Consider the following 16012-nt stretch of genomic DNA (forward strand, 5'->3'; position numbering starts at 1 on the left):
TTCTGCGTTTTCTGCAATTTGACAGAATAGCCTGCAGCAGACCAACACATTACCTCTTACAACTAGAAAAGCTGTTTAAAATAGAAAAAAAAAGTTCTTAAGGTATCAGTGACTTTCTGAGGCAGTAAGGATTTGAGATGCCAAAGAACTTGTTAAAGGGAGCCCCACATTCTGGGCAGCTTTCCCTCTCAGGACGTTCCACCTATTTCTTTAATGGCACAGGAAAGGAGCTGAGAAGCCAGGAAAAAAAAGCTACTAAAGGTCAGAAAAGTCAGCAGAGCTTTTGGCAATTTCAAGGGGGTAGCGGGAGAAAACTTGGTAACTGGGTCTTGCCATGACATCCAAGACCTGAGGGGTTAAGATCCTATAGAAAAGGTAGGTACAGAAGAACAAACCTGACACTGCATACTGATTTTCCTCTTAAAGCATCTGTCGATTCTTAAACTGCAAAAAGCAAGAGGCTAAAAAGCCAGCAGTAAGCAACTGAAAGCAAGGAGCTCCTCCTTTTAGGAGTCTCATGCTGCTGGAAAGGCAAAAATAGGAGAGGCCCTAGAAACACCTAGTCTCTCAGTTGGGTTCCCTGGAGGGCTACCAAAGTTGTGCAAACTAGACGTTCACAAAACCCAAAACTCGGCCTCAAGTCAGCTCAGTTCCTGACTATTGAGGTAATCTGCCTCTATTTTATCTGCCTGCCAGAAGATGGGTGAATCCTCTCTAGAGAAATGCTACAACATTAGGCAACTAACTGTAATTTGTAATTGTATCTAAAATTCTAAATATAATGTGTGGTATTCAGAAAAAGTTACTCCCCAAAATAATGGTAATAGTGATAATAATAATAATTATTATTACCAGACACACCAAGATAAAATGTGTGATAAAAGACAAGAGAAACAGACCTACAAGAGATCCAGATATTGCAGTTTTCAGACACAGACTTTTTATTAGCAGCTTGATTGATGTCACAATGTGGAGATTTTCACTAGAGAATTAGAATCTATTTTTAAAAAGAGAGAGAGAAAATCAAATGAAAAGTCTAGCACTAAAAAATAGTTGAACCCAAGAATAAAAAAGATGGGATTAAAAGCTGACTGGACATACCAGAATAGAGAATCAGTGAACTGGAACACAGGCAAGTAAAGCCTATCCAGAATGAAATAAGGAGAGAAAAAAAATGATAAAAAAAGACAGAAAAAAGCATAAAGGACATATGGGACAGGACAAAAGGTAGAGAATGGATTTAATTGAAGTCAGAGAGGAAAGAAGAAAAAGAAGGGTGTAGAAAGAATATTTGAAGACTATCAAAATTTTTTCAGAACTGATGGGAGTCATGCTATAAATTCGAGAGGTGCCAGAAATCCCAAACAGAGTAAATACAAAGAAAACCATTCTTAGGTGCTAATAGCTACATCTCTAAAATTAAAATCTAGAAAATCTCTCATAATTCCAAAGATGACTTCTGAATGACTGATATATAGCAAAGTCAGATCACCACAAACAGCTGAAATGCATCTTATCAATGGCAGAACATCACACAGTCCCTGTATCAGTCTCAAAGAAAGTTAATGCAAATAGAGCTATCTGCCTATCTTCCAAAAAAAAAAAAGAAGAAAAAGAAAAATTAAACATAATACTAAACCTCCCAACATATGATCAAGATAAAAAGTATTTCTACACAGAAGGAAAGTGATAATACTCAGAGAAGAATCATAACTTGGTAAAGTTCACAAAGATCCAATCCTAGGAGCCAGCTCCACAGATTCAATCTCTAGTCCTAGACCCACCTCAAGCTCTTCCTCTATCCCGGGTATCTTTATTTTCCTAAATTTCTAATATCATCAGACTGAAAATATCAGTCTTAGAACTTTCACTGGCCAGTAAGGTTCCCAAGCCAGGCCAGTACTAACCTTAGTTTAGGGAAAGGGAAAAAAGGGAAGGAAAGAAACAGAATGACAGTCTCCAGTCTCCAGGGCGTTGAATACCTCCAACTAGTGAAACTAGTGACTCACAACTTCTGGGTTTCAGATGTCTTTGGGATTGTAAAAATCCTCAAATTCATATGCATAGTAATCACTGTCTATACACCAAATAAATAATAAATCTCACAAATGTGTTCTATTTTTCAAATGTATGTGATTAATAAAATAAAAATCCATTTAAAATCTAAAATGGGGGGGGGAGGAAAAGAAATGATAAGGAACAATGTCACTTTTGAATTATGTAAGCACTCTCCAGACATCTCTAAGGACCTATCTGACCAAAACCACATTCTTAATCCCGAATTACTAAGGATAATACCAAAGTAAACCCAGGGTACATAGAAACAGAGTTCCCTACACAGACAGTAGGAAAATAAATTGATACCTTTAATCCAACAATTCAGCATCTTAGAACTCATCATAAATGAGTTCAAGATTTGTTTGTGTAAGGCAGAATGTCTCATTACTAATGAGACATTAGTATACTTGTCAAATTATATCACTTTTACTCCATGTTGTTCTAATGGCCGAAGAACAGCAAAAACAAAACAAACCCAGAAAGACTAAATGTCCCAAAATAGGGGGCCGATTAAATAAAATGCCATAAAATCATTATATGGATTATAATGTATCCAGAACAAATGATAATATAGAAAAATATTTAATAACATGAGGAAATATTTATCATATATTAAGAAGGAAAAAGAATACAGAACAGCAAACAGGACAATATCAAATTGGAAAATAGATATAGACACAACAGAATATCTGGAATGATATATATCACAGGCTGATTAGTTATCTTTTGGTGGTGGGATTAAGGGTAATTTAAATTTTGCTTCTGTGGGTCTATATTTTGCAAATATTCCTCAAGTAACTTAGGGTGGGGTTTTTTTGGCAATTAGAAAAAATATATATTCACTTTTAAATGTGGAATTTTACAATAGTTGAAATAGGTTCACCTCCTAACCTACTTGTCAAATTATATCACTTTTACTCTGAACCATGAATCACATATTCACAAAGGTACAGTTTTAATTAATGTCTGATTTTAAGTAATAAAGTAGACTAACAGGAAAAAGGTAAACACTTAAAAATGCATCCAATTTTACTATCTAAACTAATGAAGTCTTTCACTAACATGTAAACAAAAGAAGGATCATTCTACAACAATAAAATTACCTAATGTGTAAATATACTTTCAAAGGTCCTCCCAATTTTTATATTAATACATTAAAACCTTAAAGGTCGAGATAAAATATATCTAAATATCTTTCCCTCTCTCCATTCTCACCTTATAGCACTTTTTATCTGTATTCCCAATTAGGAACATATTACAGCCATGTAAAATACTGAAGCAGCAATATTCTTCTTTGATAACAGAAGTCAGGAGGTCCAAGATCAGAGTCCTATCTCCTACCCTTTCAACTCTTAGACCTGGACAATTTAACTTACCTCTCTGAACCTTAGTTTCCCTAGCTGTAAAAGTGAATGATAATATTTATCACAGAGTTTTTATAAATATGAAATCAAAAGAACACAATCTAAGTCCTAAGCATAGTGCCTGACAAATAGAAGGTACTCAAGCGGTGGTTGTTACTAGAGGCACACGCAAGAGTTTTTAAGTCCGAGAACTTGCCAAGCCTCCTGAAAACTATGACCTTGGGTAAGTTACTTAACCTATATGGACCTCAGTTTCCTCGTATACAAAATAGATACAATACCTATCTTGTAGGTTTGTTGTAAGGATTAGGTAAAACTATATACAAAAATCATCTTGCACACAGTAGGTGCTCCATAAATTGTAGTTAGTATCACTATTAGCTAGAGTAATAAACATTTGAGTATAGAGATTAGCAGTTTAAAAAATATTTTTACATATAAGACTGCATGTAATTCTAAGAATTAATCATTTACATAGACACATTGCTCTTAATTCCCAAATTAATTGTAAACTTCAGAAAAAAGTAAAATACAAGCAAACTTTTTTAACCACACTGAAAAATAAAAGGCCACTTCATTAGTTTCAAAATAAAAATGTGTTATCTATAACTTGATCTGCTTTAACATTTTTAAAGTCCAAATAAATCTAAAAGGGTTAGAAGGGAAAATGTTCTTTTCTGACTTTGAGAGAAGGAAAACGTTTTTTAAGTCTGCAGGAGAAAAAAATAGAGATCCGAATTTTTCTTTTTTTCATGACTTCATGTCTTTCACAACTAAAATGTAAGTGCCTTTAACACAAGAACTCTTTCAAATCTCTGAATTCTTGTCTCCACCTTTGTGCAGAAGCAGATCAGCTCTACAGTTAAGACCACAGAATCTGGAGTCAGACTACCTGGGTTCAAATCCTGATTCCATCCAGCAGTGTGACCTGAGGCAAGTTTTAACATCTCCCTGTCTCTTCAGCTGGAAAATGAAGATTACTCATATAATTGTTTTGAGAATTAAATGAGATAATACACTTAAGTGTTCATAAGAGAGCCTAGCAAATGGAAGGCACATTATAAATGTTTCCCATTGTTGTTACTGCTTTATTATTATCCCCTCAAAATGCCTTGATCAGTGACTTGTAATCAATAAATATTTGCTATTCTGTAGACAATTTCAACAAAAGGCTTTACTTAAAATTACACCTGTTTATGAAGTACTTTAAGGACTTCCCTGGTGGCGCAGTGGTTAAGAATCCGCCTGCCAATGCTGGGGACACTGGTTTGATACCTGGTCCTGGAAGATTCCACATGCTGTGGAGCAACTAGGCCCTTGTGCCACAACTACTGAAGCCCGCGTGCCTAGAGCCTGTGCTCCACAGCAAGAGAAGCCACCGCAACGAGAAGCCCGCGCACCGCAAAGAAGCATAGCCCCCACTCGGCTCAACTAGAGAAAGCCCGCGCGCAGCAACAAAGAGCCAAATGCAGCCAAAAATAAATTTTAAAAAAAGTACTTTAACATGACTGTCACTGCCAGTAAAGATAGAGCAATTGCTGTTAGGATTTTAGGGCAAAAGTAAGTAAAGTCAATCCCTTTCTCACACTTCCTATTATACAAAGTTATAACATCCTCACTTGCTAACAGAAGTTCAGTGCCATCCTTACTTGCAATTAGAAGTCCAGGCATGGCACACACCAATCCAGCAGACACAAAACTCTCAAACTCAAGCTCCATAATACTCAACTATACTCCTTCAAAGAAAAAGTTCAGATTACTCCTCTATTATAATAGTTTAGTGCTTTAAAATAAAAACTATACTGGATAAGTCAACAGAATATTATAAAGACTAAAAACACTGTATATGAAAGTGTTTGAGAGTTAAATATGCACTAAATGCTAGTTTACAAATATATTTGAGAAAACCGTAACAACAGATTTCTCCTATTTCAAACGGCTGCCTTCTAACTCCAAAACTAGAATGCTGCCCACTTCAAATCTAGCGCCAGGATAACGAGACATAAGTCAAAGTAAAGCTGCCTCTTTATTCCTGTCCTGCCCCTATGTTCATCAGAACCTTTTTTTTTTTTTTAAGATTCCATATATATGTGTTAGCATATGGTATTTGTTTTTCTCTTTCTGACTTACTCCACTCTGTATGACAGACTCTAGGTCCATCCACCTCACTACAAATAACTCAATTTCGTTTCTTTTTATGGCCAAGTAATATTCCACTGTATATATGTGCCACATCTTCTTTATCCATTCATCTGTCAATGGAGGACACTGGGAGGCGGAAGGGTAAGCTGGGACGAAGTGAGAGAGTAGCACTGACACATATACACTACCAAATGTAAAATAGATAGCTAGTGGGAAGCAGCCACACAGCACAGGGAGATCAGTTCGGTGCTTTGTGACCACCTAGAGGGGTGGGATAGGGAGGGTGGGAGGGAGGGAGACGCAAGAGGGAGGAGATATGGGGATACATGTATACATATAGCTGATTCAGTTTGTTATACAGCAGAAACTAACACAACATTGTAAAGCAATTATACTCCGATAAAGATGTTAAAAAAAAAAAAGTAAAGTCGCCATCCCACTAAATCATTTCCTGCTTGAAATGTACTTTTTCTTTCTTATTCATAACTCGGATGGGACTTGTGATATCCAAGTCTCACCCCTACGACAGAAATTTAAGAAGTGAAACCCTGGAAGTAGTCTAACTTAAGACCAGGAAAATATCTCCAGAGTTATTAGATCAAACAATGCCCTTCCAGTTCCCAACTATATGTGATCCTAACCTGGGTAAAGAAAAATTCTGATTACCTTCAGACTCAATTTGTTAAGCCCTGAAAATCAGAAGTCAAGTACCTAGGGCCACATTTCAACTCCAGCTGAGGGCTAGAATGTTTACCTGGTTCACTCTCACATTAAAAGCTGGATGCCAGCATCACTCAGGGACACAGCCATACAGCAGCCATCAACAGGCCACACAGGCCAGATGAGGTCACAGGTCACCTGGCACCCCTCACTGAACCACATCCTACTGAAGGCCTGATTGCCAACCCTTGACCTGGAGAATAGGACAATGGGCCGGCAGTCAAGAGAGTTAGATTCTCCTAGTCACAGCTCCAATTTTAGATTTGACTGATTTGACCAGAGAAATCAAATTGGAGAAAATGTGAAGACTTTTTGAAATATAAGTGGAAGACTTTTGAGTATGCGTCACATATCTAGTCACTTTGTTCAGTAACAAAAATATATTATTTGTAACTTGTTTTGTTCATAAAATCATTCCTGGACTTGTAAAATGACGGTCCGGGGGACAGCTAGCACTTTTTTCCAGGGTCTGCACAGATCTTAAAACTTTACTAAGCCATCTCTATCAGTATGTAAAAGCGGAGTTCGATCTGCTCCTTCTCTCAGACATAAGCAAATACTGAATGAAAGTACTGTCAGCATTTCAGAAGCAATCTGCTACAGAAAAACGCACCGTTTTTCTGTAACGCACTGGAACTCTTTTCAACACCTAAATTGGGGATCCAGACCAAACGAGTGTTGGAAGTCAAATTCATTAAAGTCATACTTTTCTGTCTATATCTGAGTTTCTGGGCTGGGAAACTGGTCTGGGTCTACGTAAATCCATGCTCTGAGCCATCATACAGAGGAACTCCTCTGTAATGTCCCTCCTGCCCACTCTCTTTTTCAGAACTACCTGCCGGAAAAGATACCCACCGCAAATCCTACAACGTCTCCCCACTTGCACAGATAGGTTTCACAACTCTTCAGCCGTCGGTGACTTTTACCACTCCCCTGGACCTAATCGCTTTTAATGACCACCACCCCCTCCCCCAGGAACAGTCACTCTTCTCAGCTTTACACTTTGTCCCGGCAGCAATCGACTTAACCGTCCCCCGTCTCCCACCACCTAGGACGCCCTTAGACATCCTCACCAGTTTGCCCGCCGTCCGGTCCCGAAAGCCCCAACTCCTGCTCCACCTTCATGAGCCGCCCCCCCCAAGCCCTTCTCAACCCCCAAACCCGGCCGCCGCATCACCTGGCTCCCCGTTGTCCTACGCGCCTCGGCCCCGCCACACACCTTGCCCTTCCACCCGAATCTCGCACTCTGGATCCTAACCCCTCCCGGAGGCGGGGGCGGGCAACGCTCTCGGCTGCTGGACTGAGACTCCGGAGGCCGCGCGTCCCCCTCACCAGGCCCCGCCTGGGCCTCTCGACGCGGTTGCCCTCCACAGCCCCCCTGGCCCAGCCGTGCTTACGCCGAGGAATAGGGCAGCCCGAGCCCAGGGCCAAGCACTTACTCAGGAAGGTAGGTGGAGGAGAAGGAGCTCCACTTGTGTAGCGCGTAGGGCAGAAGCCGGCACTCGGGCGTCGCAGAGACAGCCCCGCCAGCCGCCATCTTGTCAGCACCGTAGCGCCCGCCGCCGACCGCCAGCCGCGCCGGGAGGGGGAGGGGCGGGGCCTGCTTTTAAAGGAGCCGCGGCCCGCCTGGGCCGTCAGCTCTCCCGGTCTCGCGTCGTTACCCCTGCGTGAAGCGATAAGTCGCGCGCGGGTCGGCGATTCACTCTGGGGGTCTCCGCCGCTGAGCCCTCCTGAAAGACTGACTGGCGGAAACTGGGACTGGAGTGTGAGCATCTGAGGGGCTCTCCAGTGGGGCTTGGAGAGGAATGTCTCAAATGACTTTTCTTGAAAGCTGAGGTAAGGGGAAAGCCAAAAACATTATGAAAAAAATAAATTGTAGTTATGGGACAGGAAGGGAAAATGAGAAGAAGTTGGAGAAGGGACGCCTTTGAGACTTTGGAAACCACCGCTCTCTCCAGTTTCTAAATTCTGTAAGGAAACAGCATTGAAGGGAATTGCAGTGGAATAGCTAATGGCCTTTCCTTCTGGAGTTGTCCTGGTTTTAAACGTCTTGTGTCCCCCCCCCCCACCGTTCCAGAGTCACATGGAGACAGGAAAAGGAAATGCTTGTGTGTCCTCTCATCCTGTTCAGTTTTCAGTCTGGGATGCCCTTCGTTGTAAGCATTTGTTGAGAGCTCTCTCATACCCATCTCGCGCGATTGGTTTGCTCAGGAATGACATTCACCCACAGACCAGAAAAATCCTAAAGGAGTTGGGAAGCTGGGTGTCGTCATTCTTACAGCTGGTAAATCTACCTATTTTTAACCGACAGATATTTAGCCCCCAAATTCTGAAAGAGCAAGAGACAGAGAGTTTCAGGTTTCCCTGGTGGCGCAGTGGTTGAGAGTCTGCCTGCTAGTGCAGGGGACACGGGTTCAAGCCCTGGTCTGGGAGGATCCCACATGCCGCGGAGCAACTAGGCCCGTGAGCCACAACTACCGAGCCTGCGCGTCTGGAGCCTGTGCTCCGCAACAAGAGAGGCCGCGATAGTGAGGGGCCTGCGCACCGCGATGAAGAGTGGCCCCTGCTTGCCACAACTAGAGAAAGCCCTCGCACAGAAATGAAGACCCAACACAGCCAAAAATAAATAAATAAACAAATGTGGGGTTTAAAAAAAGAAAAAAGAATATTATTAAAAAAAAAAGAGAGAGAGTTTCAAGAAAATGACCACAGAGGGAATAACATCCCATGTGCTCTGAATGCTATATGGGCATCATACCAGCTCCTTATCTAAAAATGAACACTTGCTCTACATATCTAGCAGCTTTAGATAATGTTCCCATCAAATACCTGTAGGTCAGCGTTGTGCATGTTTATTCCTTGGCTTAGCCACTGCATTACCAAAGTACCCTTCTCTCACTGTCTAAGTGGTTCTACCCCTGGAAGCCTGCACAGCATCTTCATCTCCACCTGACCAACGGAAAAACTCAAGCAAAGGGTTTTTTAGTGAATGACCAAGTGAGTTGAAACACTTCAGTACTATAATTGTATTCTTTTCCCATTATAATCATTAACCTGTCCAAACTTCCTCACATCCTTTCCTGACGTCCTGTTTCCACAGAGAAAAACTTAGTAGTAGCCTCCACTAGCATATCAGATGGAGAATGCCAAATAGAAAGGCCACAATATGTTAGCCTTTAAAATCACATGTGCTTCGTGTGTTGCAGCATACTGGGAAAGTATTTGTTCCTTGAGGGAATGCTATAATCCCAGCAATGAAGTTAGGAGTCCAGAGACAGTGAAGAGGCCAGAGAAGGTTGATTAGTTCCAAAGATGATTAGTGGTTAGTTGGGGGGGAAAGAGATACTTTTAAGGGGAAAAGATTAAGATGGTGACTCAGTTCAATTAGTTTGGGGCTCCAAATTTGCTAATTATACCTCTTACCCGAATGTAAGTGAGTCCTTGTTCTTTTCCAGACACAGAGTTATGGTCCCTGAGTGATCTTTTTTAAAAAAACACATAAGTCAGTTCTTCCTAAGATGACTCTCTCAGACTTTCAGTGACTTTCTATTCCCTTTGGGTAACACTGAAAGTCCTTAGCATAGGCCTTTCATATCCTGCCTTGATTACCTCTCTAGCTTTTCTCTTCTCTTTCTCCTCTGCACTCCCTACTCCAGGCACACTAAACTAACACACTGAATTGGCTCCTGTAAATTCTGTGCTCTCTCTGGTCTCCAGGGCTTAGTGTAAACCAAGCCAGGAATACTCTCCCCCATTCTTCACCTGGCTAACTTCTGCTTGTTTTTCAGATTATTTCATTCTGGAAAATCAGTCCTCATCACCTATTTCAGGGTTAGGTGCCTTTTTTTTTACATTTTGTCACCCTGAGTTTCCTTCCTTATCTTAGCAAACATCACAATATATGTTTTTTAATTTTTTTTTTTTTTTTAGATTTTATTTATTTTTGGCTGCATTGGGTCTGTTGCTGCGTGCAGGCTTTCTCCAGTTGCGGCCATTGGGGGCTATTCTTTGTTGCGGTGCGTGGGCTTCTCCTCGCGGTGGCTTCTCCTGTTGCGGAACACGGGCTCTAGGTGCATGGGCTTCAGTAGCTGCAACACGCGTGCTCAGTATTTGTGGCTCGCAGGCTCTAGAGCACAGGCTCAGTAGTTGTGGCTCGCGGGCTCTGGAGCGCAGGCTCAGTGGTTGTGGCTCACGGGCTCTAGAGCACAGGCTCAGTAGTTGTGGCTCGCGGGCTCTGGAGCACAGGCTCAGTGGTTGTGGCTCACGGGCTCTAGAGCACAGGCTCAGTAGTTGTGGCTCGTGGGCTCTAGAGCGCAGGCTCAGTAGTTGTGGTGCATGGGCTTAGTTGCTCCGCAGCATTTGGGATCTTCCCAGACCAGGGCTTAAACCCGTGTCCCCTGCATTGGCAGGCAGATTCTTAACCACTGTGCCACCAGGGAAGTCCCACAATATATTTTTATTTCCTCTTTTTTTCTCATTCTCTCTCCCTAAACTGTAACTCCCATGAAGGTAGGAGTCATGCATATCTTGTTCACAGTTGTATCCTTAGTCCTTTTAGAGTGTCTTGCATATAGTGGATGTTCAATAAGTATTTACTGAAGAATGAATTAATTGTGCTAAAAGAGTACTTGGGTTGCAAAGGAAAAAAAATGCCAGAACTTCTCAGACTACAAAAATGTATCCCTGAGGTATGATTGCCACAGAGAATGTAAAGACCCCGGAAAGTGTGGCTTTCCTGCAGCACAGATTTTACAAATGGTAAAATAATTTAAAGCATTCGTATGTTAACATAAATACAGATAGATATGTTAACATACAAATGCTTTAAATTCGTAGATATATTATGATACTGAACCCCAAATTTGTATAAATGTTAAGATAAAATAGAAGACTAAAGAAATTTTAAAATCTTCAGGAGTCTGCCGTACCTCAGATCTCCTACAGGTACACATTTACCTCCACTGCCTCTGGGGCATTGCGTTCGTCTATGGAGTTTATTGTAAGGATACATGGGGAAGATCTGGAGACTGTCAGCAGCCATTTAATCTCTCTAGTTCCCCTACATTACTATATTGATGGCCTCATGGAGAACTGGACAATGGATCATCATTTTTCAGGGATCAACAGCTCTAGTAATCCAGTTATCTTGTCATCTAAAAGAAACCGTCTTTTACTCTCTGATGATGTCTCAACATGCTTCTCATAGTAAACACTTCCCAGAGAGAGTAACTGATTATATTCGGTTTGTCCCCATTCACTATCTTTTCCTGCAATAAAAGATTTATTGAGAGGCTGTGATATGCCAGGCCCTGTTCTGGATGCTAGGGAGGCAGGGACAAACAGAAAAGCCAGACAAGGGCCCTGCTTTCAGGGAGCTTACATTCTGGCAGGGCAACATATAATAAATATAATAAGTCAACTAGATAATTTTAGTCTGTGCATTTTAGGTGCTAGGAAGAGACTACACTGGAGTAATATTGGATGGTAAAGGAAAGTGTCTCTAAGAAGGTAATATTTGCGCCTGTGCAGTGAAAAAGTGCCAACCATGCAAAGGCTGGACAAAAAACATTCTGGGAAGAGAGAATAAGCAAGTGCAATGGGCCTGAGGCAGGAAAGGGGTTGTTAAAGAAAAGAAAGAAGAGAGTGTGGTGGGAGCGTAGTGATGAAGAGAGAGACTGGAGTCAGAACAAGTAGGGCCCTAACAGTCATGGTAAGGAGTCGTGACATGGAAATGTGAAGGGGAGACTTGTGCGAGGATTCAAGCTAAGGAGTAGCGTGATCCATTTTACATTTTGTAAAGATCACTCTGCAAAACAGAAAATGGGTTGCAGAGAGGTAAGAGTGGAAGGGATGAGACTCTACAGGAGGTTAAGCCAGGCAAGAAATGATGGTGGCTTGTACTAACAGGAGATGGAGAGGAATGGTTGAATTGGGCTGTATTTGGAAGTAAAGTCAGCTAGACTTGCTGATGAGGGAGGGAAGGCAGGAGGAAACGGAAAGAATTAAGGATAACTCTTGGGTTTTGTGTTTGCACCACTGAGTAGCTAGTGATGCTTTTATTAAAAGGAGAAGATTTGGGGTTAGAACAGTTTTGAGGTAGAAGAAATCAAGAATTCCGACTTCAGTGTGGTATATAGGGGATACCTAATAGATATCCAGGTGGATTGTCAAGCATCTGATATGGGGATCTATATTGGTCAGAGACTTAAATCAAACCACCTCATAGGCATTTGACCTTCTTCATATATAACCAATCAGTGCTTTTTTTTTTTTTTTGGCTTAAGCACTGATTCCTGGGCCAATCAGTTTTCCTCTAAACAGCAGAGTCAGCGTAGCTCTGGGTATGGCAGCTCTAGAAAGAAGAAACCATCTGTGGCAGCCTTCTGCAGAAGGGGATCAAGGGGTACAGAACAGTCTAGGGAAAGAAACCCAGAGCATACTCAAAAATCTTGTTTGCAGTCCCAGTTCTGATACTTTTCTAGCTATGAGACCTTGGGAAAGTCACTTAACTTCTCAGCGTCTCATTTTCTACAGCTGTAAAGTGGTTTTAATAAAATCTGTCTACTTCACAGTGGGGTTTTGAAGATCAAGTGAAGGAAGAGGGCCTAGCTCGTCTGCTCTAAGTTCTCATTTAGCTCTCACAAAAACTCTGAGAGAGAAATATTATTATTCCCTTTTTCACAAATGAGAAAAATAAGACTCAGAAAGGTTAAATAATTGTTTGTTATCTTTGTTTTGTCCCTCCAGATACATGGGAGGGAAGAGCGTGAGGTTGGGGTATCCCTTCCTCAGACTCCCTGCCTGTATACACAGTGGGCTGACTGGCCCTTTCAACCAAAGGTCACAAGTCCTCCCAAGTGGCCTCTCCACACTACTCTCTCTGGTTCTGGGTTCCAGTAACCACTCCCTCCCCTGCTCCCTGTGGTTTCCCAGTATGTTCTCATATCCTTAGAAATAGTCCCTTTATTAAACCTCTCAAATTGCCCAATTTGAGAATGCCATCTGTTTCCAGCTGGGACCCTAACTGTTACAGTAACTTATCCAAGGCAGTATAGCTAGTCAGTAACAGAGCCAGAATCTCTCCATTTCAAAAGCCCATCCTGTTGGATTGCATCCCGTTCCTCTCAGGTGGGAAGAGACTTAGTAAACTGCAAAGTGCTATTCAAATATAAGATATGGTCAAACAATAGTTAAAAAGCAAAGCAAATCCAGCCGATTTTATTTATTTCCAGGCAAAGGAACATACCAATTGACTGCGGGAGAAATGAAGGTGTTTTTAATTTTTAGGAAGGGGTATCATGGCGTGTTACACTAATTAAAGATTAAACAAATACTCTAAATAGTCTGGAATATATCCACAGCTTTGTATATGATTGCTTAAAACAAGCCCCATACTTCATTGGTCAGGAAAAAAAGTCCTCAGGTAGGTCCTGTAAGGGTCTTGCCTTAGCTCATTCAAAGGATCATTCAAAGTTCATGGTTTCTTTAACAACTTACAGCTGGTTAGGAGAGTTGAAGCACAACGCAGTACTCAATGTGCTATGTCCTAGACAAGTTCTGCTGTAAAAAGAATTTCCCTTCACAATATTATTATGCAACAGATGAAGAAACTAATATCCAAATATGTCCGATGTCACATCTAAGGTCATTTGTACAACTGGGCTGTTTGCAGATCTGAATCTAGAACCTAAGTACCTAATTCTCAGTCACTTTTTCCCGTAACGTAATTAATGGAAACTTTTTAGGTCTATACCTACATCATTCTTCTTTAAATCCTCTATAACTAGCACATAGTAAAAACTCCAGAAATAATTCCTGAATTGAATCTCTTAGTTCCTCCTGAATTTCTTCTCACTCACTGTCTTAGTCAGTTTAGGCTGTTTTAACAAAAATACCATAGACTGGGTGGCTTAAACCACACACATTTCTTTCTCACAGTTCTGGAGGCTGGGAAGTCCAAGATCAAGACATCAGTAGATTTGGTATCTGGTGAGGGCCTTCTTCCTTGTTTGTAGACAGCCAGCTTGTACTTTCACCCCTGGCCCCCAAAATGCATGTCCTCACAGACAAAATACATACATACTAACCCTAACCCATTCCATCCCAGCAGCCCCAAATGTCTTAACTTATTCCAGCATCAACTCTAAAGTCTAGTCTCATCTAAATCAGATATGAGTGAGACTCATTCTGAGGCAAAATTCCTCTCTAGCTATGAACCTGTGAAACCAAACAGACTAGGATAGACATTCCCATTTCGAAAGGGAGAAAGAGGAAAGAAGGAAGGAATAATGAGTCCCAAGCAAGTCTAAAACCTAGCAAAGGAAACTCCATGAGATCTTAAGGCTAGAGAATAATCCCTTTGGCATGATGCTCTGCCTTCTGGACACCCCTGGAGTAGTCCTGCCCCAGGAGCTCTGCCAGGCCAGAGACACACCCACCCAGGGCTCTGCCAGGCGGTGGTCACACCTTGTAGGCTCCAGGTAGCCTCACTCCCAAGACTTTGGTTGGAGGCTGTCTGGCCTGTTGAAACTGAGGTGATTCCTCCCCACACACCTCACCTTTTGAAACCCTGATTTCTGAGTTGCCTTCAGGGTCATTCTTTCCTTGTCTTGAAGAATAGCTTATGTGCCAACTGAATAGCTCTATGAAAAATCCAAGAAGTCCGTCAGTCATGCTTTCTCATTTTTAGTAGTATGGACAGGCTGAGAATTTTCCAAATCTTTAAATTCTGGTTTCTTTTTGCTCAACAGTTCCATCATCAATTCATTTCTCTCTTCTTACATTTTGCTATGCAAGCAGTCAGGAGGAACCAAACAGCTCCTTCAACACTTTGCTTAGGAATCTCCTCAGCTAGATACACAGTTTCATCACTTGCAAGTTCTTACCTTCCACAAAATGCTAGAACATGAACATAATTCAGCCAAGTTTTCGACACTTTATAACAAGAATCATCTTGCCTCCAGTTTCCAATAACATGTTCCTCTTTTCTGTCTGAGACCAAAATGGCCTTTACTGTCCATATTTCTACCAACATTCTGTTCATGGTTATTTTTATTTTCTGAGAAGATGGAAGCAGTCTCTCCAGCTCTCCTCTTTCTGAGATCTCACCAGAATTGCCTCTAGGAGTCCCTTCATAGCAATACGGACTTTGTCTAGCAGGCACCTCAGAAAGCTTCCGCCTCTGCCCGTTACCCAGTTCCAAGGCTGCTTCCATAGTTTTAGGTGTTTGTTACAGCAGCACCGCCACTCCTACATACCAATTTGTGTCTTAGTCAACTTGGGCCGCTCTAACAAAAATATCATAAACTGGGCAGTTTAAACAACAGACATTTATTCCTCACACTATTCCTCAGGTGAACACTGAGACTAGCTTCAGGTACGAAGCTCTGGCCTGTCTTCCCCCAGAAGGTGGCAGCAGCAGCCTCAGCTTGCTGGAGAAATCAGAATTCATCCTTTTGCCTGTTGGCATCCAAACCTAGAAATTCCTGGTTCCAGAGACCACTTTATCCTTCCCTTGGTTTGCTGAGCTTGGTTGAAGCCAGGGCACAGGGAGTGCAGGAACTGGCAATGAATCCTCTCATAAGTGCCTAGTTTTTTTGTAAACACTTTGGTCTGGGCTGTGACCTTGAAGCGTGTGTGAAGGAGGACCCGGAAGTCTCTGGTCAGGGAAAAGAGCTTCAGAAAGAAACAAATAGTAACTTAAACACTTACATCCACACAGGCATAAA

At 41.7% G+C, this 16012-nt stretch overlaps 1 protein-coding gene across 8 annotated transcripts in view; it reads right to left on the reverse strand.

Moving 5' to 3' along the window:
* Window positions 1-16012, reverse strand: part of MKLN1 (muskelin 1) — a 360180-nt gene that overhangs the window by 179699 nt on the left and 164469 nt on the right. For 2 of the 8 annotated variants that reach the window (XM_060156649.1, XM_060156650.1), the window contains exon 1: window positions 7724-7844. The exons of 4 other annotated variants lie outside the window; for them this stretch is intronic. In XM_060156649.1, the coding sequence (XP_060012632.1) occupies window positions 7724-7821 (98 nt within the window). In that variant the 5' untranslated portion in view covers window positions 7822-7844. Of the gene's footprint in view, window positions 1-7723; window positions 8058-16012 lie in introns of those variants that run through there. 2 more of the 8 variants (XM_060156648.1, XM_060156657.1) reach the window with 2 other exon arrangements.

Source organism: Lagenorhynchus albirostris, chromosome 8 (genome assembly GCF_949774975.1).
Source record: "Lagenorhynchus albirostris chromosome 8, mLagAlb1.1, whole genome shotgun sequence".
Lineage (NCBI taxonomy): Eukaryota > Metazoa > Chordata > Mammalia > Artiodactyla > Delphinidae > Lagenorhynchus > Lagenorhynchus albirostris.